Source organism: Pipistrellus hanaki (genome assembly GCF_964339955.1).
Source record: "Pipistrellus hanaki genome assembly, chromosome: 16".
NCBI classification, from domain to species: domain Eukaryota; kingdom Metazoa; phylum Chordata; class Mammalia; order Chiroptera; family Vespertilionidae; genus Pipistrellus; species Pipistrellus hanaki.
In genome coordinates, this window is record NC_140518.1 from 1502852 (window position 1) to 1530502 (window position 27651).

Here is a 27651-nt window from a genome sequence, read left to right on the forward strand (position 1 = left end):
AGCCACACCGGCTGGCGACCCACGTTCTTTCCCAGCCAGCCCCTGGTCCTGCCTCCCAGCCCAATAACTGCCCCGGCGTTCCCGGATGTTCCCCCCCTCCCCCCAACCCCGGAGCCAGGCGGCTTCTTCTGGAATCTTCCATCCCATCACGGGGCGAGACAGGGTCTGCCCGGAGAAGCAGACGCTGCTGCGGTGACCCTTCTATCTTTCTGCTTCTTTCCCGACCTGCGCCCACGCCCTCTCCGCCCGCCCTGAGGCAGTGCCGGCCCCTCTGGCCCCCCCCACGCGGGGCCGCGTCCCTGGGACCCGGACAGAGGACGTAGGCCCTGGGACGCTGGTTCGGGAGCCACAGGCAGAGCAGAGGGCCCACGACCCCCCCCCCGCCGGCCTTCAGCCGTCCTCCCTCCTCTGCTCCGCGTGTCTGCCTGGAAGACATCAAGGCGGGGGGGGGGCTGACATCCACCCGGCGGGGAGCAGGGAGGTGGAGGGAGAGGGGGCTTCTGAGGGGGCCAGAGAGAGCCCAGCGGCCACTCCACAGAGACCCAGCCGCCACCGCCCCCCGTGGGAGCCGCGGAGATGCCGGGCCCGGGGCCTGGGGGAGCTCAGGGCGCTCCGGCGTGACTGAGGAACCCCGTCGTCCCTGTCGGAGGCCTCGAGGCGGCGCACGGTCTCCGGCATGTGCCTGAGGCTCGGCCCGGCTCTGCCCCTGGCTGATCAGGGACAGGAAGACCCCGATAAGCCGGCCTTCACCCCGGGCGTGACGGGAGGCCCTTTCCTGTCAACAAGCCCGGGCCCAGCAGGCTGACCTCCCCCGGAGCTCTGTCCTCGATCCCAGGCGCGGCTCAGGGGTCCGGTGTTGACCTATGAACCAGGAGGTCACTGTTTGATTCCCGGTCAGGGCTCCTGCCCAGGGTGTGGGCTTGATCCCCAGTGTGGGGTGTGCAGGAGGCAGCCGATCCACGACTCTCTCTCATCATGGACGTTTCTATCTCTCTCTCCCTCCTCCCCCTTCCTCTCTGACATCAATAGCAATGAAACACACATATTTAAAGAACAAAGTGTGAGTAAGGAAGAGGGGAAACTCGGCCAGCCGGGGGCGGTCTCCCGGACAGCTTGGTTCCGGTCCATGGCCGGCCAAAGGTCTCCCCAGAAACCGGGGCGAATGTTCCCCGATCGGCAAATACCTTCCCGCAGGACAGAGAGTCCTGGCCGGCTCCAGAACAGGAGTCAGGACAAAAAAAACACAAAAACAAAAACCCGACATTGACCAATCAGAGCCCGAAGCGGCAGCAGTGCCTGGGAGAGATCTCCCAGCTCGGGGCGGGGCTAACCGGCGGCGAGGCCCCGCCTCCCGAAGCTGGGCAGGCCACGCCCACCGGGATTCCTGAGCTCAGGCCTCCTCCACCAGGATGTCTGGGCTCCTCCAGGGGCTGCCTGAGTATCCCCAGGACAGGGCAGCTCCTGCCCCCCACCCCTCACCCCAAGCCCCAGACTGCCCCCACCCAGACCGAGCAGACGTTCCGGGAAGAGAAGCCCGGGGAGCCCACCGGGTCCCCCGTGAGCCAACCCCTCGGCCCCCTGAGCCACTGCTCCTCACCACGTCTGTCCGGGAGCGACGTGACCTTTGGCTCCAGTCCGTCAGACTCCAGCTCCCCGCCACCATGGCCCCTGGGGCCTCCCGCCCCCCAGGCCCTAACGGCCTGCCTCTCCCGGCTATTTCGGGCCGGGCTGCCCAGTGGTCCCAGGAGCGCAGAGTCTGGAATTGCAAACTTCTGCATTCCGTGCCAAAGGGTAGCCACGGGCAGTCAGATGGTGGGACCCGCGGCCAAGGGGCGGGGCGGGACAGCCTCCTCGGAGGTCTGGAGAAGCGGCTGAGATGGGAGCTTGGCAGCCAGGCCCGGCTCCCTGGCGGCCCGTCCACGCCGGTGGCTCCCGGATGGCCGTGCCCGAGGTCTAGAAGGTTCGGGGCACGTGGGGATCGGGACCGGCAGCTACCGAGACCGAGCGGGCCGACCAGCTGTCCTCTCTCTCCTCACACCCGTCGAAAGGTCTTTCCGGGGACGCCCCCTCGGCCCGCCGGAGGCCCCGACGGAGGGTCTGTGGGGGAGCCGCTGCCCAGGCTCACGGTCACCATTCATGGGCTTTCTGGCCCGAATCGAGCCCCCGTGCCTCCGGCCTTCGTTTCCCCGCTCTCCACGCTGGCCTCCCTGCGGGGAGGGCTTTTCAGGGCTTCGGGTTAGACAGAGGTGGGCAGAGGCCGAGGGCTTAGGCCCCTGGTCGGCAAACTCATGAGTCCACAGAGCCAAATAGCAACCGTACAACGATAGATGTTTCTTTGGAGAGCCACATTTTTTAAACTTAAACTTTTTCTAATGCCACTTCTTCAACATAGGCTCGCCCAGGCCGTGGTATTTTGTGGAAGAGCCACACTCAAGGAGCCAGAGAGCCACAGTTTGCCGACCACGGTGTTAGGCAATGTTTTCCCTAACAAGTGAAATGGGAGGGCCCCCTAGTGGAGGGCCCAGGAGCCAGCCCTGGGCTGGGGCATGAATGAGCTACTGAGCTGAGTGGATGAGTGATTACAGCCAAGAATTCTTAGTCTTCTGTGCAGATCCACAACCCGGAGCACAGAATTCCCGGCAGGAGGCGGGGGCGAGGGCTCCCAGGACACAGAGGTGGCCCGGAGAGTGGGAATCGGAGGAAAACGCAGTGCTGGTGGCCGCGGAGTCATTGCTGACAGTGAGGGGCACCAGTTTGGCACAGCCTGACCATGCCCACGAAGATGCTACACTCTTTTTAAAAAATATATTTTTTATTGAGTTTTTACAGAGAGGAAGGGAAAGGGCTAGAGAGTTAGAAACATCAATAAGAGAGAAACATTGATCAGCTGCCTCCTGCACAACCCCTACCGGGGATGTGCCCGCAACCAAGGTACATGCCTTTGACAGAATTGAACCTGAGACCCTTGAGTCCGCAGGCCGGTGCTCTATCCACTGAGCCAAACTGATGAGGGCTAGTTTTCATTTTTTTAAGCTCGGGAGGCATATAAAGATACCAGAAGCCCACCTGGTCCACGGATCCGAGCACCAGTGGGGTCCCTCGGCCTGGCCTGCGCCCGCTTGCAATCCGGGACCCCTCGGGGGATGTCGGAGAGCCTCAGGCCTAGGGCCTTTAGTATGCATATAAGATCGTTGGTTAATCTCTTCCCACCCTCCCCTCTCCCCTCTTCCCTCTGAGATTCATCAGCTGTTCTATGTTTCCATGCCTGTGGCTTCTGCTCTTGTATTGAGCGTCTGCCCCCTGGTGGTCAGTGTGCATCATAGCTACCGGCCAGTCGGCCAGTCGGCCAGTCGCTTAGGCTTTTGTATATACTATATGCTAGAGGCCCAGTGCTCAAATTTTTGCACAGGTGGGGTCCAGCCAGCCTGGCCCCAATCAGGTGCATCTGGGCTGGGCCTGTCGGGAGGTTGGCCAGCGGGCCCCGCCCCCAGTTGGGGTGGGGTGGGCCAATTGGGGGTGAGGCCAGCCATGGGGCGGGGCTGTGGGCTGGCCAGTCCCACCCCCAATTAGTGTGTGGGGGGCAATCAGGGACAGAGCTGGCTGGGAGGAGGGGCCGCAGGCTGATAGGGTGGCGGGGGCTGACCGAGGTGAGGCGCCATGGGAAGGGGCCATGGGTGGTTGGTTGGCCAGCCCTGTCCCTGATTGAGTTGAGGGGCCCATCGGGGGTGGAGCTGGCTGGGGGAGGGGCCGCAGGCCGATGGGGTGTTGGAGGCCCACTGGGGGTGGGGCTAGCCAGGGGGAGAGGAGGGGGTTGGGGGTGGCCAGCTGGCCTCACCCCCAGATTTGGCTGGTTCACTGGCCCTTGTGGACATCACAGCGACTGGCTGCTCTGGTCGTTACTTTTTATATATTATATAGATAAAAGTTTGAATAATTTAAAGTAATTGTAGTAATACACGATATATGGTTGGGACGTGGTTTAGAATGATGGGAAACACAAGTGAATTAAAACAGACTTGGCCCCTTGCCTCTTCTCCCCTCCCCCCAAAATGCAGAACCGTGTGTTTAGCACGTTTCCATTTGTTTTTGTAAAAGGTAATGTAATATGTGTGTTTATGACTTGTTTGTGCGCCACAAACTCTCTGCCAGAATAACCGCAAGAAACTAATAATAGCGCTTGCCTCTGGGGAGGGAATGTAGGGGGAGGGGGAGGGGGGTTATTTTTCACTGTGCACCGTTAACATAATTTGAAATTTCCTTTGTGCCTGTAACTTTAAGGAAAGGCTCCTGAGAGGCCCGGGGTTTGCAGGCACACACACACACACACACACACACACACTCACTCACACTCACACTCACACTCACACACACTCACACGCTGAAGGTGCAGGCCCTGCAGCAGCTCCACCCCATTGCTCCTGCCTGGCTCCACTCCCACCAGGCTTTTTTAGGATTGCAGAGTTGAGCATCCTTGCAGGACTTGGGAGTGAGAGGCAGGGATGTCTAAATGAATTCCACTGAGATAACTTGGGGCTGGAGAAGAGGGATGAACCCGAGACCCTTACTTAAAAAGGGGTTTGTCAGAGGAACTCCCGCCCAGGCCGCTGGAGCAATCAGACCCTTAGTCTTTGCTTTGGAAACTGATCAACATTCCGATGCGGGTGCCCGGAGGGCCGGGGGAGGGGGTCTCTGAGAAGGGGCTGGCAGAAAGAGGCCCAGGCAAGGGGTCCTAGAGTCTCAGCTCGAGGAATGACAGCCTCCTCGCTGTAGCCTTCCCCGCCGCCCCCTCCTGTTTCTGCTCCGTGAGGTTCCTGAGTGACGCGAGGGAAGGGGCCAGGGTAGGAGGCACAAAGTCCCTCCCGCCCTTCCCCCGCCCGCGCCTCCTCCTCCGGGACCCGCTAGCTGAGCCACAAAAACTACAACTCCCAGCAGCCCCTGCCGCGGCCGGTGCGCAGCCGCAGAGCAGAGGCTGCCGGGAGCGTGTTGCTCGGAGGCGGGGCGAGCGCGCCGGGCGGAAGTCGGCCCTCCGCTGGGTCCCGGTCCGGCCTGCAGAGAGGTCCCCGCGTCCGCGGGCCCGGACCCACTCCGCACCGGGTGAGTGACGGCGGCCCCGCGGCCGCCCGCGCTCCGCTTGCTACGGGCCTGCTGCCGCTCCGCACGGTCCCTCCCTCCCCCGCCGTCCGCTCTCCCGCAGACTCTGGCTTGAAGGTACTTCCCCCTTCTGACTGGGGCTCCTCCCCCCTCTGACTGGGGCTCCTGCTCCCTCTGACTAGGGGCTCCTCCCCCCTCTGACTGGGGCTCCTCCCCCCTCTGACTGGGGCTCCTCCCCCCTCTGACTTGGGGCTCCTCCTCCCTCTGACTAGGGGCTCCTCCCTCCTCTGACTGGGGCTCCTCCCCCCTCTGACTGGGGCTCCTCCCTCCTCTGACTGGGGCTCCTCCCCCCTCTGACTGGGGCTCCTCCCCCCTCTGACTGGGGCTCCTCCCCCCTCTGACTGGGGCTCCTCCCCCCTCTGACTTGGGGCTCCTCCCCCCTCTGACTTGGGGCTCCTCCCCCCTCTGACTTGGGGCTCCTCCCCCCTCTGACTTGGGGCTCCTCCCCCCTCTGACTAGGGGCTCCTCCCCCCTCTGACTTGGGGCTCCTCCCCCCTCTGACTTGGGGCTCCTCCCCCCTCTGACTTGGGGGCTCCTCCCCCCTCTGACTGGGGCTCCTCCCCCCTCTGTCTAGTGGACTCCTTCGAACTCTGACTAGGGGACACCACCCCCTTTGACCCTGATGGATGCATTCCTTCCTCTCCCTGAGGACAGCCCTTTCCTGCCCCCTCTGACTTCAGTACCCCAACTCCGACCTGAGCCGGCCTCTCCTGAGGGATTAGGCTCCCCCATCTGCCTGACTCTTGGTCACACCTGCAGCAGGCCAGCCTTCACCCCCACGCCCAGGCCTTCCTCTCCTTTGCTTCAGACTATCACCGTCCGCCCCCGCCCCCGCCCCCGCTCCTCCCGCCCCCTGGTCTGGATCGCTTCACCCTGGGACCAGCAGCTCCCTCTCTCCCGTGTGGCTCGGTGCCTTTCCGTGTCCTCTGTGTCCCAGGCTTGTGTGGCACTGGGATCCCCTTCTTCCCAGCTCCCTGTGTCCCCCAGGAGGGCAGTCTCTCAGCACCCAGCCCCATTGCTCATGCCTGTCTCGGGGGATGTGCTTGGCAGCTTTCCTGCCACATTTCCAACGAAGCATGCGTGCGGGAACACGCTTGTGCTGGTACCGAATCTCGCTGGCTCTTGGGCGGAAGGGCCGCACTGGCAGCAGCGTGGCCGCTCGGGAGGAAGCAGGGCACATCCGTCGGGAGCCGCGGGCTCTCTGCAGCCCTCGGTCCTCGCCCGTGGAGGAGCTCCATTGACAGATCTTCCCGGCTGGGCTGTGGGCCCCCCCAACCCCCGACCCCCAACCCCTCCCCACGACCTCCCCTCCAGAAGTCCAGCCCAAGCCTGCGGACAAGGTGGCCTCCCGGTGCCCCTCCTGCGGCCTCAATGAGCCTCTGTTCAGGCGGACCGCCCGCCTGCCCGCCAGAGGGCTGGGAGGCGGTTGGTGGGCCCGCCCTCACCTCCTGGCAGCCCTGAGCAGAGCGCTGTCAGGGGCTGCCGCCGTGGTCGGACGGAGGGTTCCCGGTCTCCCTGCTCTTTCTGGTCCAGGTGAAGCTGACCTCACAGGGTGGGGGAGGGAACCCCACCCCCAGGGAGACAGGTGCCGCTGGGGCCAGATCCCGCTCCGGCGAGGCGATTGGATGCCTCCCCTGAGCTCCAGGTCTCCGTTCTCCCCGGAGCTGTGCCCCAGACCCAGCCACGCCCTGGCTTTATGGCCCACAGCCACGCAGGAGCGTGGCCATCCCTGGAGCGCGCTTAGTGCGTGCCAACTTTAGGGCTTTTAAAACTCTCCTGGTGACTATTTAGGACTTTGTGTTGACTTAGACCAGGGGTGGGGAGCCTTAGGGTGCGGCAGTGAAATCTTTGCCAGGTACAGCAGGCTGATGTGCACGTGGGTAACTGTGTGGCCGGTCAGCGGTGTCATCAGTATCCACGGGGCCCTGAGTTAGACCAGGACAGTTGCTTGGGAAGAAGTCTTGATGCCAGAGGAACCCGGGAACATGTGCGTTTCTCTCTGGGGTGCCCCTTTATTTGTACCCAGAGGCCCGAGGCACGAAGATCCGTGCAGGAACGGGCCTCCCCGGCTGCCGGCACCGCCTCTGCTCCGGCTGGAGCTGCCCTCCGCCTTCCCACGCTGCCCAGAGGCCCGGAGGGGCTGGGCGGTGTGGCCCACCTGTGTCATCGCCATGGCGACCATGGAAGCATCCTGCCCCCCAGCTGCTCTTCACCTGTGTATGCAAATTAAACCTCCATCTTTGTTGGGTTAATTTGCATACTCCTGATTGTCTGGTGGGTATTGCGAAGGTATGGTCAGTCTCCATCTTTCTCTCTTACCCATGTAGGGTAGAGGCGTGGGTAAGGGCCGTCATTGGCGGTGGATGGAACGGTTCCCATGCAGAGGAAGGGCCACGGGCGCTCAGGGTGCTAGTCAGCTGACCTTAAACTGGGGTCGTGCTGGATGCCCTGGAGCGCCCAGGGGACCACGGGGTCCTTCCCAGGAAGCAGGAGGCACGGAGATGCTGGCTCTAAGGTGGGGAGGGGGCGGCGCACAAGCCTGGAGGTTCGGGCGGCCACTGGAGGCGGGAAATGAACACGCAGGAGGCGGATTCTCTGCTCCAGTCCCAGGAGGGACCGGCCCTCTGCTTTAGTCCAGCGATACTGCCCTCCGGCTGCGGCCTGCGGGGCTGCAGGGTAGCTGTGTCCCAGCTGTCGAGTCCGCATGCCGTGACAGCGGGAATAGGAGCCTCCTGCACTCCCCTGGGGTGGGGGCTGAGGACAGAGGGGCGGCCCAGGGAGCGGTGCATGCTGGGGTGCCGGGGAAGGGGTGCGGCGGGCGAGCATGCTTCCAGGTGGTCGGCTGGCGGCCTTGGCCTCGGAAGGGTCTTCGAGGGCAGGGGGTTCAGCTCTTGTTTCCCATCGGGGCGGGCACTCGGGCTCTGTGGGCGCAGCAGAGGCCATGGCTGGCGGGAAGGAAGGCGGCGGCCGCAGGGGCGCTGGAGGAGAGCGCTGCCCAGTCCGGGGCAGAGGCCGGGAGCTGGGAGCCGCCCCTTATCTCAGATCCGGGATGCCCTCCCTGCCCTGAGGGCGGAGCCGCTGGGCTGTTTGCTCTGCCACCTGTCGGACCGCTCCTGGCACCACCCCTGGCAGAGCAGGAGCTCTGGAAAGGACCCCGTGGTCACTGGCGGCTCCCGGAGGGTCCCCTTTCGCCGAGCCAGGCCTGAGGCTGGGGCCGCCGAGCATGGCCCGGGAAGGTAGGGCCTGAGCCCGCTCACTCCGAGCCGAGGGTCTCCCTGGTGCCGCCCCGGGGCCGGGAGCCTGTGCCGCGCCGGTGCCGACCTGCTCCACCAGGAAGAGCTGGTTGTCGAGAGCCACGAACAGGCGTGTCCGGGAGCCGTTCTCCCTGGAAAGCGGGAGCCTTGCCCCGCGGGGGTGCGGGAGGGTGCCGTCCCCGGTCCTCGCCGGGCGCTGTCTGCGGCCACCTGAGCGCGGAGCCGCTGGTGGGAGCGGTTACGGTTACAGAGCGGGTGCCCTGGTTTCCGGCTGCCGCTGCCGTGCGGTCAGCCTGGTGTGGCAGGAAGGGTTCGGGCCTCGGCCTCGGCCGTGTGGGTGAGGCCCCCCGGGCGGCGGCGGCTGCTGGGTTTTTATAAAGATCCGTGCCCTCCTCTGCCCCGGGCCTCCAGCGGCGGACGCGGCTGGCAGCTCACCTTCCTGTGCCAGGTGCCCGCGGCCGGCAGCTCACCTTCCTGTGCCAGGTGCCACGGGCGGCGGGCACGCAGCCTGGAAGGTGTGGGGAGCCCTCGCTGTGGGTTACGAGGTCGATTCGGAAGGAGGGACGGACGGGGCTGTTCCTCCAGGACGGGGTGGCAGGTGGGCCACAGTCACAGGAGTTACTGACCCGCCAGGAGTGAGCGGACAGAGGGCAGAGAGTGGCCCAGGCACGGGGACGGGGGCTGGGAGAGGGGGAGGTGGAGAGGGAGTCGCCAGGCGGTGCGGATGATGTGGTGGCCGCCGTCGCCCGGCAGCCTGCCCACTGGTCCCTGTGCCCTGACGGCGGGGCCTCGGGCTGGTCCCTGTGCGGGGGGGTGGGGGGGGGTGGGGACGGGGCTCGGAGGAAGTGGTGTGTGCTTCCTCCACTGGCCCGTGAGGCCGCTGGGCTCCAGGCAGTGAGGCCCTGCGGGCTCTGGCCCCTCCCGTCCTGGGCATGAACAGGAAGGTGCCAGGGGCAGATGTTGCCGAGAAACAACCATTTCTGCTTGGCCTGCAGCTGTTCTGTGTTTGCACTCGAAGCCACAGATCTAGCCCAGGAGGGGCCACAGCTCACCTGCTTGGCAGGCAGGCGCCGGCCGGGGCGAGTGGACAGGGGTGTGTGCACCGTGGTGTGTGCACCGTGGTGTGTGCGGGGCCGGGGAGGGGTGGAGGTGCTGTCAGGAGCAGGGCCTCCAGGGAGGGCTTCCCGGACGAGGCGCATTTGACAGGACGCAGCCCTGTGCCCTCAGTACCTGGCCTGCCAGCCCTCTGGCAGCTGGGGGGGGGGGGGGTGCTGTGGGAGGCGGCCCTCTCCCTGAAGAGGGGTACGAGATGTCGCTGGAGCCCGGTGTCAGGAAGCTGTGCTGTCATGACCCCCCTCCCCCCTCCCTCCCGTGTGCAGGTCCCGCCAGCCCGCCGCACAGCCGCCCGCCAGCCCCGCCGCCCCCGGCATGGAGTGAGTCTATGCCCTCCGCCTGGATCAGTGCGGGGCGCCTTCCCGCGCTGGCGTCCATGAGCAAGCCCGCCGACCCCCGCTTCCGCGTCCGCTGGAGGGTGCTCCTGCCGTCCGCCGTGGGCGTCGCCCTGCTCTGGCTGCTCTGCGCCCACCGCCCGGCCCCGGGCAGGCCCCCCGCGCCCAGCGCCCACAACTGGCGGCTCGGCCAGGCGGCCGCCGAGCGGTACAATGACACCTACCCCCTGTCGGCGCCCCAGCGGACGCCGGGCGGGACCCGCTACCGCATCGCGGTCATCGCCGACCTGGACACGGACTCCAAGGCCCGGGAGGAGAACACGTGGTTCAGCTACCTGCAGAAGGGCCACCTGACCCTGTCCCCCAGCGGCGACCGCGTGGCCGTGGAGTGGGACCCGAGCCCCCGGGTCCTGGAGTCCCACCTGGCGGAGAAGGGGCGGGGCATGGAGCTGTCCGACCTGGCGGTCTTCAACGGGAAGCTCTACTCCGTGGACGACCGCACGGGCGTGGTCTACCGCATCGAGGGCGCCACGGCCGTGCCCTGGGTCATCCTGTCCGACGGCGACGGCAGCGTGGGGAAGGGTGAGCGCACGGGGGGGGCACACGGGGGCGTGGGGGGCACATGCGGGGCGTGGGGGGCACATGGGTTGAGACATGGGCTTGGGGGGCACATGGGGGGTGTGGGGGGCACACACAGGGCGTGGGGAGCACACGGCGGGGAGCACACGGGCTTAGGGAGCACACGGGGCGTGGGGGGCACACGGTTGGGGGAGCACACGCGGGGCGTTGGGGGGCACACATGGGGCGTGGGGAGCACATGGCGGGGAGCACACGGGGGCGTGGGGGGCACACGGGGGAGCACACGGGGTGCGTGGGGGGCACACGGTTGGGGGAGCACACGGGGTGCGTGGGGGGCACACGGGGGCGTGGAGGGCACAGGGGAGCACACGGGGGGCAGGGGAGCACGTGCGGGGGGAGGACCGGGAGGGACTGTAGGGGAGAGCACGTCCCTCTGTGGAGTCTGCTGAGGAGTGTGCCGGCTGCTGACCCTCCAGGATGGGGCTTGGCCCAGGCTGCCCTGTCCACTCGAGTTCACCCCGGTGACCTCTGACGCCCAGGGTGGCCCGACCCCCGGAGCCGGGCGCCCGTGGGCAGAGGCCGGGGCTCAGTCCCTCGCGTCCGGTCCGCAGGCTTCAAGGCGGAGTGGCTGGCGGTGAAGGACCAGCACCTGTACGTGGGCGGCCTGGGCAAGGAGTGGACCACCACCACGGGCGAGGTGGTCAACGAGAACCCCGAGTGGGTGAAGGTGGTGAGCTTCCGGGGCAGCGTGCACCACGAGAACTGGGTGGCCCACTACCACGCCCTGCGGGCCGCCGCCGGCATCCAGCCGCCAGGTAGGCGCCCCCGAGACAGGGCCCCCAGGCTGGGCTGGGGGGCTGACCTGGGCGGAGGTGGGGGCAGCCCTGGTTCTCCCCGCAGCCCCCAGAGGCCGCTGTCGTAGTGGGGTGTCGTGGTGCTCGGAGAGGGCTGGCCAGCTCCGGACTTGGGGGGATGCGGCCCAGGACCCCAGCGAGGCCCCGTGCCCCGCAGGGTGAGAGCCCGCCCCGCAGGGCCCCTGCTGGTCCCCTCCCCTGCGCCTGTGCTTGGCCAGCGCGGGGAGCCGGAGGACAGACGGCACCGCGCGGCCGGGCCTCCCGGGGGAGCTGGGCCAGGAAGACGGGCCCGGGCGGGAGGGCCTCTGTGGGCTGTCATGTCCCTCCTCGTTCCTCCGGGGGACGCGGGGACCCAAAGGAGGGCAGGGCTGTGGGATCCCCCCCCCCCCACCCGCCAGGGCCAGGGCTGTGTGGGACCCCCCTCCCCCCGGGGTCTGCAGCAGCCAGTGCATGCTGGGCCCTGCCCTGCGCCCCAGGGCTGTGTGGGACCCCCCTCCCCCCGGGGTCTGCAGCAGCCAGTGCATGCCGCCCGGCCCTGCGCCCGCAGGCTACCTGATCCACGAGGCGGCCTGCTGGAGCGAGACGCTGCAGCGCTGGTTCTTCCTGCCGCGCCGCGCCAGCCACCAGCGCTACCGCGAGCGGGACGACGAGCGCAAGGGCACCAACCTGCTGCTGAGCGCCGGCCCCGACTTCGCCGCCGTGGCCGCGCGCCGCGTGGGCCCCGCCGTGCCCACCCACGGCTTCTCCTCCTTCAAGTTCGTGCCCGGCACCGGCGACCAGGTCATCGTGGCCCTCAAGTCCGAGGAGGACGGCGGCCGCGTGGCCACCTACATCATGGCCTTCACGCTGGACGGGCGCTTCCTGCTGCCCGAGACCAAGGTCGGGGACGTCAAGTACGAGGGGATCGAGTTCATCTGATGGGAGACGCGGGGCCGCGGGGGCAGTGCGCTCCGTCGGGGCCCCGCGCTCCGAAAAGCCCGGGCTGCCCTCTGCGGGTGTCTGTTTTGCTCTTTTGCTTCCGGGACTTGGCGGTGGGTCTGGGGTTGGAGTCTCCAGAGTAGAGAGTTCGGGCCCCGGGAGCAGCTGAGGGACCTCTCAGAGCCGGAGGGGCCACCCCAGGGCAGGCTCCGGGCGGCCCTGCCTTCCCTCTGGCCTCCGTTTCTCTTCTCTCTTCGCTAAATGTGTCTTGGCTCCTGCTGTCGGCCAGCGCCGAGCCCGTCTGGCACACGGCAGAGACGGGATCTGGAGTGCCCCTGTCCAGTGGGACCTCCAGCCCCGCTCCATCCCGAACCCCTCCTGCCCGGAGAGGACCTGTTGGCACTGTGGGCAGACGGACAGACGGACGGATGGGCAGATGTGGCAGGGCTGTGAGCAGGTCCCAGCCTCACATGGCCGTCTCTGTCTCCTCGGCCGGTTCCATCTCCTCCTCCAGGGAAACTCTGTGGCTCCGAAGCTCTTTGAAGCTTTAATTATTAACTTACTGGAATTAAAGCAGCTTCCTTCCTTATAAAAAGGAATGGCCAACTCTTATGACACAGAGCAGAGTCCCGCAGTGAGACCCCTCCCCGCGGCGGCCGAGAGGAAGTCAGAGCTGCAGTGGGTGAGGCGGGTTTTACCCTGGGCCCGGGCCCAGGGGCGCAGCGACCGAGGCCCCCGGCCCCGTGCCCTCCAAGCTCCCAGGAGCGGCTGGATTTGGTTTCCTGGACGGGGCGCCAGGGCCCTGCCGCTCTTCCTGTCCCTCCTGCCCTCTCTCTTCCCGGGAGCCAGCAGCCTGTCTCCGGGGAAACTCCACACGAGCCCCGGTTGTCTCTGCCGTCCCGGCCCCGGGCCTGTCCCGATGCCGCAGGGAGCAGGCGGAGGGCTAGGACGGGCCAGCCAGACGGAGTGGCAGAGGCCCTGGCCAGAAGCTGCCTCATCCCCAGGAGAGCGCGGGCGGGACTGCGAGGAGGGCCGCCTGCCCTGCGAGGACCCGTCCCAGACTTCTCAGCTTGGAAATGACCGCCAGGGGGTGGGGAGGGAGCCCTCGGGCCTCATGCTTTGTGCAGCTGAGCACCCGCTGCTTCTCCGAGACGTGAAAGTGAGCGAACGGAGGCGAGCTGTTGGCGGTCCTGTGTCCCTGGAGCGCGGCTCCCACGGGGCTGCCCGTCCCAGTGCCCGGGCCTCCTGAGCCCTCCCTGGCGGGCGGCAGCGACGGGCACTGCTCCCGTGAAGGTGCAGGTGGAACTGGGAAGCCGGGCGTGGGGACAGTCACCGCCGGAGACCCCGGGCCTTCGTGTGCCCCGCCACGCCCCGGCCAGCTGCAGCACCCCTCAGGCTGGAGACTCCGTAAAGCGGGCCCCCCCCCCCCCCGTTTGCCGCTGTGACTGACGGTTCCTCCTCGCAGGAGCCGAGGTTCTGTGAACAATAAAGCGCAGGGGGCCGAGGTCTGGTCTGGTCTCCTGCTCCGTGTGGCTGCCCAGGGCTCCGAGAGGGGCCTGGCAGAGGCCCCGGCACCTCACGCTCACCCGGGGGGCTCAGAGCCGGAGGGCCACCCAGGGCAGGCTCACCAGGGGGCGGGTGGGCCCAGTCGCTGCTGGTGGGCAGCACCTTCGCGGCCGGGCCTCTGGCGTCGGGCCTGGCTTTTCCCAGGTGCTCGCTGTGGCCAGGTGCCCTGACTTCCTTGTCCGCGTGGGAACAAGGCAACAGTAGAGCCACTCACGCCAGCACCTGTGCAGCGGCTGGAGGTGCGGGACTTACAGGAGCCTGGAGCCGCGCCGGGCCGAGGACCCCACACAGGCCCTAAGGAGGCCGCCTCGGACAGCAGGAGCAGGAGGAGAGGCCTCGCTGGCGGCAGCAGGCGGGCCGTCCTCTTCCTTTTGTCCCTCACCCCACTCCTGTCCTCCCACCCCCCGTGTCCCCAGAGGCTGACGGGGGGAGCCGCCACCTCGGGGCCCTGGGAGCCCTGACCCTGTCCGGGCAGCGCCCTCCGCACTCTCCGGCCCTTGACCCTCCCGGCCTGCGAGGGGCCACAGCTCCAGGTTCCACACTTTGTAAACAGCCCACCCCTTATTTTCAGATGATAGAAGAGCATTTAGCCCAGCCAGTATGGCTCAGTGATTGGGCGTCCACCTGTGAACCAGGAGGTCACGATTCGATTCCCGGTCAGGGCACAGGCCCAGGTTGCAGCCTCCATCCCAGTGTGAGGCCTGCAGGAGGCAGCTGATCCCTTTCTCTCTGAGATCAGTGATTTTTTTTTTTATTATATATATTTTATTGATTTTTTAAAGAGAGGAAGGGAGAGGGATAGAGTTAGAAACATCAATGAGAGAGAAACATCGACCAGCTGCCTCCTGCACACCCCCCATTGGAGATGTGCCCGCAACCAATGCACATGCCCCTGACCAGAATCGAGCCCGGGACCCCTCAGTCCGCAGACTGATGCTCCACCACTGAGCCAAACTGGCTTCGGCAAATGTGTCTCTCTTGATATTTCCGTCTTTCCCGCTCTCTCCCCCTCACCCTAAAAACCAACGGAAAATACCCTCGGATGAGGGTTAGTGAACCAGTAAGCAGCTCATGTCTGAGGTTACGCAGTGCGGCTCCTGCCTGCTGTGGGGCCGGGCTGGGGCCCGGGAGAGCATCCCAGAAGCCCCGGCGCTCTCAGCAGTGGCTCCGGCCCGGCAGCGCCAGCCACACTGTCACGCGGACGCAGATGGCCTGGGGCCTGCCGTCCCCGTCAGAGCCGAGACCCTGGGGACCGTCTCCCGCTCTCCCACGTTCCCTCGGTCGGTGGGGGGGGGGGGGGGCGGCATGAAGCCCGGGAGCGGACCCGTCGGCTTTGGTGACGGGAAGGGCTTTCCTGGGACCTGGGCTGAAGACTGAGCAGCTTGAGGTTTGTCAGCGTTTCCACCAGCTGTTAGCAGACCCAGCCCACCCGGCCTTCCCGCCATTCCCCTCCCCTGGGGCCGGACAGCAGACTTCTTTCACCCCGATCTGCCTTCACCCACACCCAGGGCAGAGCGGAGGGAGGGGGGAGGGAGGAGAGGGACCCCAGCGGAGCAGCCAACCCCAGCAGAGCCCCGAGTCACGTGGCTTCTGGGAATCGAAACTCCCGGGTGTGGGGAGCGCTGCTCTGTGGTCGGGCAAAGGCCGTCTCCGAGGCCCTGCAGCCGGGACCCAGGGCCACCGGCGTCGCTCAGGCCGTGCGGTGCCTTCGAGCCCAGGTGGGTGCTGCCTGAGGGGCCCTGGCGCTGCCCGCCCCCAGCCCAGGGTCATCGCCTGCTCCCGGGTCCCCAGGGCGGGGGGTCGCCGCCTGTGGACCGCCGGCTCGGGGCAGCCTCACCATCCCTGACCCGCACACAAGCCCAGGCTGCGCCTCCAGAGGACCAAGCCCTCTCGCCAATTTGCACAGAGGCCGGAGGCCTGTCCCCGCTCCTGGCTGCCCAGGGCCTCTGTCCCCCTGGCCGGCTGGGATGTCCGCGCCCCCCGTGCACCCCCCCAGCCTGCTCTCGCTCCCCTCCCCCCAGGGTCACGGAATGTTCCGTCTGCAGGACCTCCAGCCACTCATGCAGGGCCTGGGCCTCTCTCTGCCTGGCCCGGCGCCCCGCCCCGCCCCGCCCCGCCCCGCCCTGCCCAGTCTGGCCCTCCCCACCCTCCCCGGCCCCCAGCCCCGGCCCCCCAGGGCCTGGTTTCTGAGATGAGCTGTTTCCGGCCCTTGCCCAGAGACACCAGCCCCCTTCATCCGGCAGGTCCTGCAGGTCCTTGGAGCACGTCTTTCAGAAGAGGCCAGGGACCCCTGGGGCGCCAGCACCCTCCCTGCTCTGCGTAGGGTCCCCAAGACGCCCTCTGCCCTCCCCTCAGTGAGGGCCGAGGGCTGTGCCTGCTCCGGGCAGGCTCACTGCTGCCTCACTCCGCCGCCTTCTGCTGCAGGGCGTGGCCCCCGGCCGCCATGGCCCTCCCCCGGCTCCTCTGCCTGTGGCTGCTGGTCGTAGGGACTCAAGGTGAGCTGGGCCCAGCGCCCGCCGGTGTCTCCCTGGCTGGGCAGGCTTAGTCCCTGCAGGCGGCCAGGCAGCGCTCCACCGGTGCTGGTCACAGGGTCAGCCCAGGTCAGGGGTCAGCTCAGGTCAGGGGTCAGCTCAGGTCAGGGATCAGCCCAGGTCAGGGATCAGCTTAGTTCACAGGGTCAGCTCAGGTCACAGGTCAGCTCAGGTAACAGGTCAGCTCAGGTAACAGGGTCAGCTCAGGTCAGGGATCAGCTCAGGTCATGGGTCAGCTCAGGTCAGGGATCAGCTCAGGTCAGGGATCAGCTCAGGTCATGGGTCAGCTCAGGTCAGGGATCAGCTCAGGTCAGGGATCAGCTCAGGTCATGGGTCAGCCCAGGTCATGGGTCAGCTCAGGTCAGGGATCAGCTCAGGTCACAGGGTCAGTTTGGCCATGGGTCAGCTCAGGTCATGGGTCAGCTCAGGTCACAGGGTCAGCTCAGGTCATGGGTCAGCTCAGTCATGGGTCAGCTCAGGTCACAGGGTCAGCTCAGGTCACAGGTCAGCTCAGGACACCTCTCACTGAGGCCCAGGCTTCACCTTCTGGGGGATACTAAGGAATTCTCCACTCCCTCCAGCTCCCAGGGGAGGGATGGGGGCAGGGACGGTGGGTGTGCACCCAGCCAGATGCGGGGTGCAATGGCTTGCAGAGTCCCGGCGCCTGCCCCTGGCTCTCTACCCCGAGGGGGGGGCCTGCCTCACTGTGGCCCCCCAGAAACCGGCAGTGCCCTCTGAGAACTGCCCCGGACACCGTCCGCTGCAGCCAGGGCTGAGCCGGGGGGCGGCACCAGGCCCCGGGGCCGGGACCGCTCTCTGCGCCGGCCTCCGGCCTGTCCCGCCCCAGCCCTGCCCGCTGCCCGCTGACCCGGGTCCCCTCGGAGCCCCGCAGGCATGAGCGATGGTGACATGCGGCTGGCCAGCGGGGACGCCCCCAACGAGGGCCGCGTGGAGATCTTCTACGGAGGCCAGTGGGGCACCGTGTGCGACAACCTGTGGGACCTGGTGGACGCCGGCGTCGTCTGCCGCGCCCTGGGGTTCGCCAACGCCACCGAGGCCCTGGGCGGGGCCGCCTTTGGGCCAGGTAGGCCCCCCCCGCCCCACAGCAGCCGGCCCTGGGGTGGGGGGATCGCCTGGGACACGGAGGGTGTCCCGCTCTGCCCTGTGCCCGGGCTCAGAGCCTTCACCCCAAAGGGAAGCTCGGAGCAGGAAGACTCCTAAAGGGGGTGCCCGAGGTTCCAGCACCTCGCTGTCCACGAAGCGGACAGGCCCGGAGGAAGGCCAGCTGGAGGCGCAGAGAGAGGGGAGCGGCCCTCCAGCGCCCGCCCTCTCTGTCCACAGGGACCGGCCCCGTCATGCTGGACGAGGTGCAGTGCTCGGGGACCGAGCCCTCGCTGGCCAACTGCTCGTCCCTGGGCTGGATGCAGAGCAAGTGCCAGCACAGCAAGGACGCCGGCGTCATCTGCAGCAACGGTGCGCGCTCCCCCCCAAAGCCTGGGCCCCCGGGGCTCCCCGCCCCCCAGCATCCTGCCCGGGGCCCAGGAGCCAGTCAGGATGCCCCCTGCCCCGCCCAGCACGCGGCCCTCCAAGCTCACACACACCTGGGGGCGGGCTGGAGGTAGCTCAAGCTCCAGGAGGCGGGCCACCTGCAGAGCCCGCACAGCAGCCCGGCCTGCAGTCCCGGGTCGTCCCCGAGCCACGGCCCCGCGCCCAGGGGCTGAGAGTGCAGGCCTCGCTCTTTAAGCGCCAGTGGTTCATTCCTGCGGCCCCAACGCAGCCTCACCCGGGCCCCGGCTGCCCGGCCACAGCTGCCCGTCCTGGGGCTGAGGGTCCGTCTGGGGCTGAGGGGCCTGGGGCTGAGGGTCCGTCTGGGGCTGAGGGTCTGTCCTGGGGCTGAGGGTCCGTCTGGGGCTGAGGGTCTGTCCTGGGGCTGAGGGTCCGCCTGGGGCTGAGGGTCCGGCCTGGGGCTGAGGATCCGGCCTGGGGCTGAGGGTCCGTCTGGGGCTGAGGGTCTGTCCTGGGGCTGAGGGTCCGCCTGGGGCTGAGGGTCCGCCTGGGGCTGAGGGTCCATCTGGGGCTGAGGATCCGGCCTGGGGCTGAGGGTCCGCCTGGGGCTGAGGGTCCGGCCTGGGGCTGAGGGTCCGTCTGGAGCTGAGGGTCCGTCTGGGGCTGAGGGTCCGTCTGGGGCTGAGGGTCTGTCCTGGGGCTGAGGGTTCGCCTGGGGCTGAGGGTCCGTCTGGGGCTGAGGGGCCTGGGGGTTTTTCTTTCTTTTTGAGAGAGAAAGAAGGGAGAGAGAGAGAGAAACATCGGTTGCCCGTACCGCCCCATCCTGACCAAGGATCAAAGCCTCCACCCTTCAGTGAACAGGAGGGTGCTCCAACCACTGAGCACACCAGCCAGGGCTGGGGCATCTTTTTATTATTATTATTATTTTATTTTTTTTATTTTTTTTTATTTTAGGAAGGGAGAGGTAAAGAGAGAGAAACATCATGATGAGAGAGAATCATTGTTTGGCTGTCTCCTGTGTGCCCTCCTTCCCCCCTGGGGATTGAGCCAGGCTGGGGCGGGTGCAGGGGAGCACCAGGCAGGGCCAGGGTGCAGGGGAGCACCAGGCAGGGCCAGGGTGCGGGGCAGGAAGCACCTACAGTGGCCCCCCATGCGTGTGGAGCACACAGGACACTCCGAGAGGCGGGTGGGGAGGGGCGGGCGCTGAGCCCACTGGGTGTCGGGACCGACCTAAGCCTACGGGCGAAGGAAGAGCAGGTGGAGTTAGTTCCCGTGATGCCTGGGGGGTGGGGCGCATGCCCGCCACCGCGCCCGGGCCCGAAGGAGGCTCTGAGGCCCCCGAGGCCTCTGCTGGGGGCCGTCACAGGAGGCGTGGGGTCAGAAGGCGATGTGATGATCCATCCACCGATCGATCGGTTGAAGTTTAAAGGACGGGCCTCGCTGTGGAAGCAGCCCCTCGGGTCCGCCCCCGGAGGGGCTGCCTGGGTGAGGCCGGGAGGATGGGGCCGCTGGGGGCGGCAGCACCCTGACTCCGGGCAGACGTCCATGGCCCAGGAGCCGTATTGAGTGGGGGGCGGGGGGCAGAGGCCGCAGTTTAAGGGGGACCTGACTCCGGGAGAAGTACTTCCGGGTCACGGAGCTGGCTGAGCCTCCCAGCGAGCGGTGCCTCCCTGCCCGTCCCAGAGACCGGCGGCGCCCACACGCTGGACCTGTCGGCGGCGCTGCCCGCGGCCCTGGCGCAGATCTTCGACGGCCAGCGCGGCTGCGACCTGACCGTGGCCGTGAAGGCCGAGGGCGCCGAGCCGCTGAGCCTGTGCGCCCACAGCCTCATCCTGGCCAGCAACCCCGAGGCCCAGGCCCTGTGGGCGGAGCCGGGCAGCTCGGTCACCATGGAGGTGGACGCCGAGTGCCTGCCCGTGGTCACGGACTTCATCAGGTGGGTGTCCGGGCGGCTGGGCACACACACACGCGCACACACACTACACACATACCACACATACCACACATACCACACATGCCCTATACACATACCACACACATACTACACACATACCACACATACACTATACACACACCACACACAGTATACACAGACCACACACACACCACACACTATACACATATCACACACTATACACATACCACACACACACTATACACACTATACACATACCACACACACTATACACATACCACACACACACCACACACTATACACATATCACACGCTATACACATACCACACACACTATACACACTATACACATACCACACACACTATACGCATACCACACACACACCACACACTATACACATATCACACACTATACACATACCACACACACTATACACACTATACACATGCCACACACACTATACACATACCACACACACGTGCACAAACGCACACACACACTCACTATACACATACCACACGCACACACCACACACTATACACATATCGTGCACACACACACACACACACGCACGCACACCACACACCACCACCACCACCTCTCCCCGCCCTCTCTCTCTCTCTCTCTCTCTCTCTCTCTCTCTCTCTCTCTCTGGCAAGGCCTGCTGGTAGTGCTCACATGCCACCACCAGGGGGCCCCGAGGGGCTGTTGGAGCCGTGGCTGAGAATCCTATGAGAGCCGCCTCTCCCCTTGGCCTTGGGGAACCGGCCCGATTCCAGCTGCGCCCTGGCCCTGGCGGTGGTTTCCAGGCCTCGGGCAGCGCTGGGGGGCGGGGGCTCTCGGCCTGTCTGTCTCTCCTTCCCCCACGGCAGAGCTGCCGTCCTGTCCCGGCTCTCCATGGGGCCAGCCCACAGCACCCCCTTCCGCTGCTGAGACCTGTCAGTTACCGGCCCCTCGCCAGTGCCCGCGGTTTCTCAGGTCACTGACACCCACTGCTTTCAGGGTGCTGGCTGGGCCCCGGGTGGGGGCGGGGGCTCGGTGCGGTGAAAGCGGTCATGCCCGGGGTGGCCGGCAGGTCCTGGCACCGAGGCCTTCCCGCCAGCAGGGCCGGGCTCGCCCGCCAGCAGGGACGGTGGCCCCGAGGGTGGCGATGGAAGAGGGAGACAGGAGGTGGGGGGCCTCTCCTAGCCGACCAGGCCGGGTCCGCCCCAGTGCCAGGCCCAGGGCTCTGAGCAGACTCCGTGGGATGGGGGCTGACCTGGGACAAACCGGGGGAGGATGGGGGCACGCGGGGGTCAGCGGGTCAGTGGCAGACGCGGAAGAGAGGTGGCGGCTGCCCTGGGCCCCCGCCGTCGTACTGCGGGGCGAGGGGCGGCCCAGGGCGGCCCCGGCTCAGCCCCCCGCCCCTCCAGGTACTTCTACTCCCGGCGGATCGACGTGTCCCTGCGCAGCGTGAAGTGCTTCCACCGGCTGGCCTCGGCCTTCGGGGCGCGGCAGCTGCAGGCCTACTGCGCGGGCCTCTTCGTCTTCCTGCTGCCCCAGGACCTGTCCTTCCGGACGGCCCTGGACCTCCACGCCTACGCGCTGGCCACGCGGGACCCCGAGCTGGAGGAGCTGTGCGTGCGGTTCCTGGCCTGGAACTTCGAGGCGCTGACGGCGGCTGAGGCCTGGGCCCGCGTGCCCACGGCCCTGCTCCGCGCCCTGCTCTCCCGGAGCGAGCTGGCCGTGCCCAGCGAGCTGGCCCTGCTGACGGCCCTGGACGCCTGGAGCCGGGAGCGGGGGGCCGAGCCGGGGGACGTGGAGGGCCTGCTGCGGGAGGTCCGCTTCCCCATGATCCCCCCCGAGGAGCTCTTCCAGCTGCAGGGCAGCCTGGGCCTGTACCGCGGCCACCGGGCGCTGATCCGGGAGCGGACCCTGCAGGCGCTGGAGTTCCACACGGTGCCCCTGCCGCTGCTGGCCGAGCTCCTCGGCCACAACCTCAGCCAGGAGGCCTACCGGCCCCGGCTCTACACCGCGCCCACCTGGAGCTGGGTGGTGGACAAGAGCGCCCGCGCCCCTGCCCCCGCCCGCCGCGACCCTTACGCCTCGCACCGCTACCGCTACGGCTACGACCCTTACCGCCGCTACTTTCCCACGTCCGCGCCCACGGGGTCCTTCCAGACGCCGCCGCACCCCAGCTTCCTCTTCCGGGACAGCCGCGTCTCCTGGACCCTCGTCTACCTGCCCACGGTCCAGGCCTGCTGGGACTACGGCTTCTCCTGCTCCTCCGACGAGGTGCCCGTGCTGGGCCTCTCCCGGTCCGGCTCCTCCGACCCCACCATCGGCTACGCCAACAGGGCCCTGATGCTCTGCGGGGGCCGCTTCGTGGCCGACGTCACGAGCTTCGAGGGCGGGAAGGCCCCGGTCCCCGGCGCCCTGGGCGCCAACAGCTCCCGGAGGGCCTCCTTCTTCCCCTGCCCCGAGGGCTCCTTCAGCAGCTTCCGGGGGGTCATCCGCCCCTTCTACCTGACCAACTCCTCGGGGGTGGACTAGCCAGGGCTGCCCTCCCCCAGGGGCTCCCTCCCCCAGGGCTGCCCTCCCCCAGGGGCTGCCCTCTCCCAGGGGCTCCCTCCCCCAGGGCTGCCCTCCCCCAGGGCTGCCCTCCCCCAGGGGCTGCCTCCCCCAGGGGCTGCCCTCCCCCAGGGCTGCCCTCCCCCAGGGGCTCCCTCCCCCAGGGGCTCCCTCCCCCAGGGGCGCCCCCAGTGGGCGCTGGGCCAGCTCCTTCCTCTCTGCAAGCAGCCACCTCCACCCGGGCCTCCAGGTGTCCCCCTGCTCCCGCCCGCCTCTCTGAGCTGAAAGAAAAGGAAGCGCCAGAAGGTTCAGCGGGGCTCACCCAGCCGAGCATCCCTAGTCCCGCTGCTGCTGCCCGCTGGTCGGGAGGCGGAGACGTGGGCCTCTCGGCCTGCCGCCCTCTGGCTCAGTCCCGCTCAGCCCCGTCGGTGATTAAAGTGCTCAGCAGGGCCAAAACCGGTTTGGCTCAGTGGTAGAGCGTCGGTCTGCGGACTGAAAGGTCCCAGGTTCGATTCCGGTCAAGGGCATGTACCTTGGTTGCGGGCATATCCCCGGTAGGGGGTGTGCAAGAGGCAGCTGGTCGATGCTTCTCTCTCATCGACGTTTCTAGTTCTCTCTCTCCCTTCCTCTCCGTAAAAAATCAATAAAATATATTAAAAAAATAAAAATAAAATAAAGTGCTCAGCAGGGTACGGAGTCCCTTCCTCCGCCTCAGCCGGCTGTGCTGGCCCCGGGCTAGTGGGCCACTCGAGGGGTCGCATGTGAACACACACTGGCTGGGGTCCTGGAAACCTGGGGCTGCACTGGGGGCTCCGGTGGGGTCCCCGGGGGGAGGGACAGCAGGTCCGGGAACCTTTCCCCGTTAACGTGGGTGCACGGGGGTGAGGGACACAGACACGCCACATCGGTGGTAAGAGCCTGGAGGTCCGGTTAGGATGGCGGCCCTGGGTCCGAGAGCAGGGCGGGGCTCTAACCCCCCCTCCCCCACCTCCCTGTCCCCTTGGTTCCTGATCCAGGCAGGGCAGGGTCTGGCGGGAGCATCTGGCTGGGAGCCAGGCCCCGGGCTTGGCCAGGGCCTCGGGGAGCAGCATCTGGGCTGTCTGGCCTCGGGAAGGAGGCGGCTCAAGGCCCGCCCCATGGGAGGGAGGTTCAGGCGCGGCAGCCAGGATGGCAACCTGCCCCCCGCCCCCCAGCTCCGGCCCCTCAGCCGCCTGCATAGCCGGCCATTCCTCAGCTGTTTTCCTCGTTCTGGTGGTGGTTGTCCATCCTCACCCCCAGGGTGTGTTTCCATCCACTTTTTTGAGCGAGGGGAGAAACATCGATGGGAGAGAGGCACAGTGATTGGTTGCCTCCCATGCCCACCCCAACCAGGCCCGGGATTGAACCTGCAACCCAGGCATGTGCCTTGGCCGGGAATCGAACCCGAAACCCTTCAGTGAAGGGGGTGACGCTCTAACCACTGAGCACACCAGCCGGGGGCAGCTGTCACAAACGGCCACAAACGGGGCTGGAAACAGCACGGACTGGCCCTCTGCACGGCCCCTGCGGCCCGGCGCTGGCCCGGCTCCTGGGGAAGCCTCCGGGGAGCTGAGCGAAACAGCACCCGGCTCCACAGTGAGGAGCCCGGCCGCCCGGGCAGTGAGCGCGGGGCCCCTCCGCCGGGCACACTGCGGTGGGCACTGCGGGTAGGCGCACTGCGGGTGGGCACTGCAGTGGGCACCGCGGGTGGGCACCGCAGGGTGGGCACGGCAGGTGAACACACTGCGGGTGGGCACGGCGGGTGGGCACACTGCGGTGGGCACTGCGGGTGGGCACTGCGGGTGGGCACTGCGGGTGGGCGCACTGCGGGTGGGCACGGCGGGTGGGCCTACGGTGGGTGGGCACTGCGGTGAGCACTGCGGGTAGGTGCACTGAGGGTGGGCACACGGCGGGTGGGCACACGGCGGGTGGGTACTGCGGTGGGCACTGAGGGTAGGCGCACTGCGGTGGGCACTGCAGTGGGCACCGCGGGTGGGCACCGCAGGGTGGGCACGGCAGGTGAACACACTGCGGGTGGGCACTGCGGGTGGGCACAGCGGGTGGCCCTACGGTGGGTGGGCACTGCGGTGGGCACTGAGGGTGGGCAGAGCGCGGCCGTGTCCGGGAGGGAGCTGCTGCCGCCGGCCCGGGCCCTGACCAGGATCGAACCCTGCCCTCCGGGCCTCAGGTCCACGCTCAGCCCTGACCCCGCCGGTGGCCTTCCTTATCGCTGGTGCGTGGCCTCTGACCTCTGACCTCTGACCCCGCCCACGCTGGCGGTCAGCTGTGCTGCCTCCGGGCGCGGGAGGGGCGGCCTCCCCAAGAACCGCCTGCGGGCAGGGCCTGCGCCAACCATCCCGCGTGCGGTGCGTGCGGTGCGTGCGGTGCGTGCGGTGCGTGCGGTGCGTGCGGTGCGTGCGGTGCGTGCGGAGCCGCTGTGCCATTAGACCCGCCTCGCCTTCCCAGAGGCCCCGCGTCACGCACGCAGACCCCGTGCGGGCGGCGCTGCCCCGTAACACGGCCTGCGGGGCCTCGCACCGCCACCGCCGCCGAGGTAAGAGGCCAGCGCCCAGCGGAGGTCTGGGCGGCCTCCCCCCTCCCCCTCCCCCTCCCCCTCCCGCCCCTTCACCCTCCCCCCTCTCTCCCTCTCACCCTTCCCCTCCCCTCCTCCCCGCCCCCTCCCTCCCTCTCACCCCCACTCTCTCCACGGCCCTCCCCCGCCCCCCGCCCCTCCCTCCTCCCCCGCCCCTCCCCCTCCCGCCCCTTCACCCTCCTCACCCCCTCCCACCCCCTCCCCGTCCCCCCCGCCCTTCTCTCTCCCCCCCCCTCACCCCTCCCACCCCCTCCCCCTCTTCCCCCTCCCCTGCACCCTCTCCCCTCCCCCTCCCTCCCGCTCTCTCCCCCTCCCCCCTGCCCTCTCCCCCTCCCTCTCGCCTCTCACCCCGCGCCCCCTCCCGCAGTCCGGTGCCAGACGCCGGGGCCCAGGGCGGCCTTGGCCTTGGCCGCCCCCATCCTGGCACCTGCTCCCCGGGACCCGGAGGAGTGCGGAGGGAGGGCCCTGAGGCCCCGGCGGCGGGGAAGCTGGCGGAGGAGGCCGCGGAGGCGCCTCTGAGCCCCCAGGGCCGTAACCGCTGCCAGCTGTGCAGGGGGCGCTCGAGAGGCTGGAGGCGGGGCGGGCCAGGCGGGGACCAGCCCGGAACAGCGGGCAGAGACGGAGAGCCCTGGGTTCGAGGCGGTCGGCCCGCCACGCAGCGCGCAGGCGGAAGCCCCACTTTCCCAGCCTTTTCTGAATCCGGGACTGTTAGCCCCTCATCACGGGCGCCAGTGAGAACCAGGGAGGGGGGTTCCGTCCGGCCTGTCCCCTGGGAGCCGGGAGCCGGGAGCCGGGAGCGGCGGGGAGGGGGTGAAAGTCCCTCCCGATCGCGGGCTCGCTCGCTGCTCTGTGCAGCTGGGATGGAGCCCGGCAGCTCTTCCGGTCCCGTGTCTGCCAAGCACCGCACCGGGCACTGCCCCAGGCACAGGCCCCCGGGCCCTCACCTTCTCCCGCGGGAGGTTCCGCTCAGCCCCGGCCTGTCCCCCAGCCGCACAGCCATCCCATAAGTGGGACGGACGTCAGCCTGGCCACTCAAGGGTCCTAATTCGACGCCGGCCAAGGGCAGCCGCCTGGGCGGCAGGCGCGGACTCTTCAGTTCGCGGGCGACGCTCTGACGCTGAGCCCCCCGGCAGGGCCTGCTTCCGAAGCCCACAGGGCCGCGTCACAGCTGCCCCCGGGGTGAGGGAGAAGGACCGGGAAGGCCCTCTTTGGGGGCGAGGGAAGCCGGGCACGGGGACCCCTTGGCAGGAGCCCAGCAGGAAGCCTCCGGGACTGTTGTGGGCTGCGGGGAGGGGCTCTGATGGAGGTGAGCCCCGCGAAAGCCCCGCGGACTCAGCCTCTCCGCTTCCTTTGTTCAAGGTTAGCTCTCGCAAGTCCACACCCCTCCCGCGCCTGCCCGCCCGCCCGCCCACTGCTGAGCACGGGGAAGGAGCCTCAGACACAGAGCCGGCCTCTGAGGTCTCCCGGGCAGAGGGGCCCAGCCTCTCCCACCCTGAGCCTCCCCTCGCCCAGGGCGAGCCCCCGGCCCGCTGCCCGAGGCCGGCCCGGCGGGTCACACCCTCCCCACCCTGAGAAATGGGCGTGAGGAAAAGGTGGCCCCCTCTCCGGAAAGCTGGCTCTGCTCTGGCATCGGGCCTCAGTGGGGTTTGCTTTTCGCTACAAATAAAACCCCGGCCCCTCCCCGCCGGGCCTGTGGTTCGGGATTGAACATCGACCCATGAACCAGGAGGTTGTCTCCAGAGCATGTCTGGCCCGGCTCGCCCGGTGCTGCCCCGCCGGCCACCTTCTAATGGATTTCCTTTCACTGAGCGAATCCGTGCACAGGCCACTCGTATATGTGTCATTGTCTTTCCGAGGTGACCGGACAGGTTCTGTAAAGGCGGGGTGTTCGGGATGGTCTGAGCTAACGTGGAAGCCAGACGAAATGCAGGGCTGAGGTCCAGCGGCAGGGATCTTGGGGGGAGGGGTACAGGGGGGGGCTCTGGGTGCTGTGAGGTGCCATGTCTCCTCTGGATGGTGGTCATGCAGGGTCTCCAGTGCGGGATGCATCAAGCTGGACCCTTAAGATCTGTGTCCTTCTCTGTGTATAGTGGTGCTTGAATTTTTTACAAAATGTCTTTCGGTATCTGCCTAGCAGGGGACCCATGATGCTCCTTTTTAAGAAAAAATAATTTTATTGATTTCAGAGAGGAAGGGAGAGGGAGAGATAGAAATATCAATGACGAGAATCATTGATCAACTGCCTCCTGCACACCCCCCACTGAGGATCAAGCCAGTAACGCAGGCCTGTGCCCGCAGGCATGTACCCTGACCCGGAATCTAACCTCAACCTCCTGGTTCATAGGTCAACACCCACCCGCTGAGCCACCCTGGCCGGGCCCACGGTGTTCCTTTTAAGGGGCGGGTGAGATAGGCACTCATCCCCCATCCACATCCTTCCTCTCAGCCTCCTCCTGGCTACAGGATGCGCATGGGGCTCAGGCCTGGCCAATCAAGCCCCCAATTCTTCTGCTTGCAGTGATTGGCTTAAGGATGGGCTTAGGAACCAAGCCTGGCCAATCAGGGCCTTTCTCGAGTATTTTGCCATAGTAACGGCTGAGGACACCTGCTTCCTCTGTGGGGCTGGGAGCTGTAAGGACCATTGAGCCTAGAGCTGCCATGGGCAACTGGGCCCTGCCTCCTGGGGATGGCCCACAGCGGAGTGTCCCGAATGACACCAAAGATGCTCACGATCCTTCTGGGCTTAAAGCAACAGAAGCAGCTACAC

At 67.3% G+C, this 27651-nt stretch overlaps 2 protein-coding genes across 4 annotated transcripts; both read left to right on the top strand.

Annotated features, from left to right (window-relative positions):
* The first annotated feature begins 4987 nt into the window (after nucleotides 1-4987).
* On the top strand, nucleotides 4988-13708 carry CANT1 (calcium activated nucleotidase 1). Of its 3 annotated transcripts, none has more exons than XM_084862013.1 (4): nucleotides 4988-5094; nucleotides 9785-10435; nucleotides 11044-11247; nucleotides 11834-13708. In XM_084862013.1, exons 2-4 carry the CDS (start codon nucleotides 9847-9849, stop codon nucleotides 12202-12204), a joined length of 1164 nt encoding a protein of 387 aa, XP_084718139.1. In that variant the 5' UTR covers nucleotides 4988-5094; nucleotides 9785-9846; the 3' UTR covers nucleotides 12205-13708. The 3 variants fall into 3 exon arrangements, with proteins under 3 accessions (XP_084718139.1, XP_084718140.1, XP_084718138.1); XM_084862014.1 differs by having other exon boundaries at nucleotides 4998-5208; XM_084862012.1 differs by lacking the exon at nucleotides 4988-5094 and adding an exon at nucleotides 9327-9498.
* Nucleotides 13709-15367: 1659 nt separating this feature from the next.
* Nucleotides 15368-22937, top strand: LGALS3BP (galectin 3 binding protein). Its single transcript, XM_084861981.1, has 6 exons — nucleotides 15368-15488; nucleotides 16195-16265; nucleotides 17194-17385; nucleotides 17643-17774; nucleotides 19491-19743; nucleotides 21136-22937. The coding sequence occupies exons 2-6, from the start codon at nucleotides 16214-16216 to the stop codon at nucleotides 22253-22255; spliced, it is 1749 nt and encodes a 582-aa protein (XP_084718107.1). The 5' UTR covers nucleotides 15368-15488; nucleotides 16195-16213; the 3' UTR covers nucleotides 22256-22937.
* Nucleotides 22938-27651: the final 4714 nt, after the last annotated feature.

Bases quoted from the DNA above. Each gene is read 5' to 3' on its own strand.
- CANT1 (XM_084862012.1), top strand. From the start codon at position 9,363: ATGTTGCCGAGAAACAACCATTTCTGCTTGGCCTGCAGCTGTTCTGTG. The intron at 9,499-9,784 runs GTGTGTGCACCG...TCCCGTGTGCAG, and splicing joins GCCGGGGCGAGTGGACAGGG to GTCCCGCCAGCCCGCCGCAC. The intron at 10,436-11,043 runs GTGAGCGCACGG...TCCGGTCCGCAG, and splicing joins CGACGGCAGCGTGGGGAAGG to GCTTCAAGGCGGAGTGGCTG.
- LGALS3BP (XM_084861981.1), top strand. From the start codon at position 16,214: ATGGCCCTCCCCCGGCTCCTCTGCCTGTGGCTGCTGGTCGTAGGGACT. The intron at 17,386-17,642 runs GTAGGCCCCCCC...CTCTGTCCACAG, and splicing joins CGGGGCCGCCTTTGGGCCAG to GGACCGGCCCCGTCATGCTG. The intron at 17,775-19,490 runs GTGCGCGCTCCC...TGCCCGTCCCAG, and splicing joins CGGCGTCATCTGCAGCAACG to AGACCGGCGGCGCCCACACG.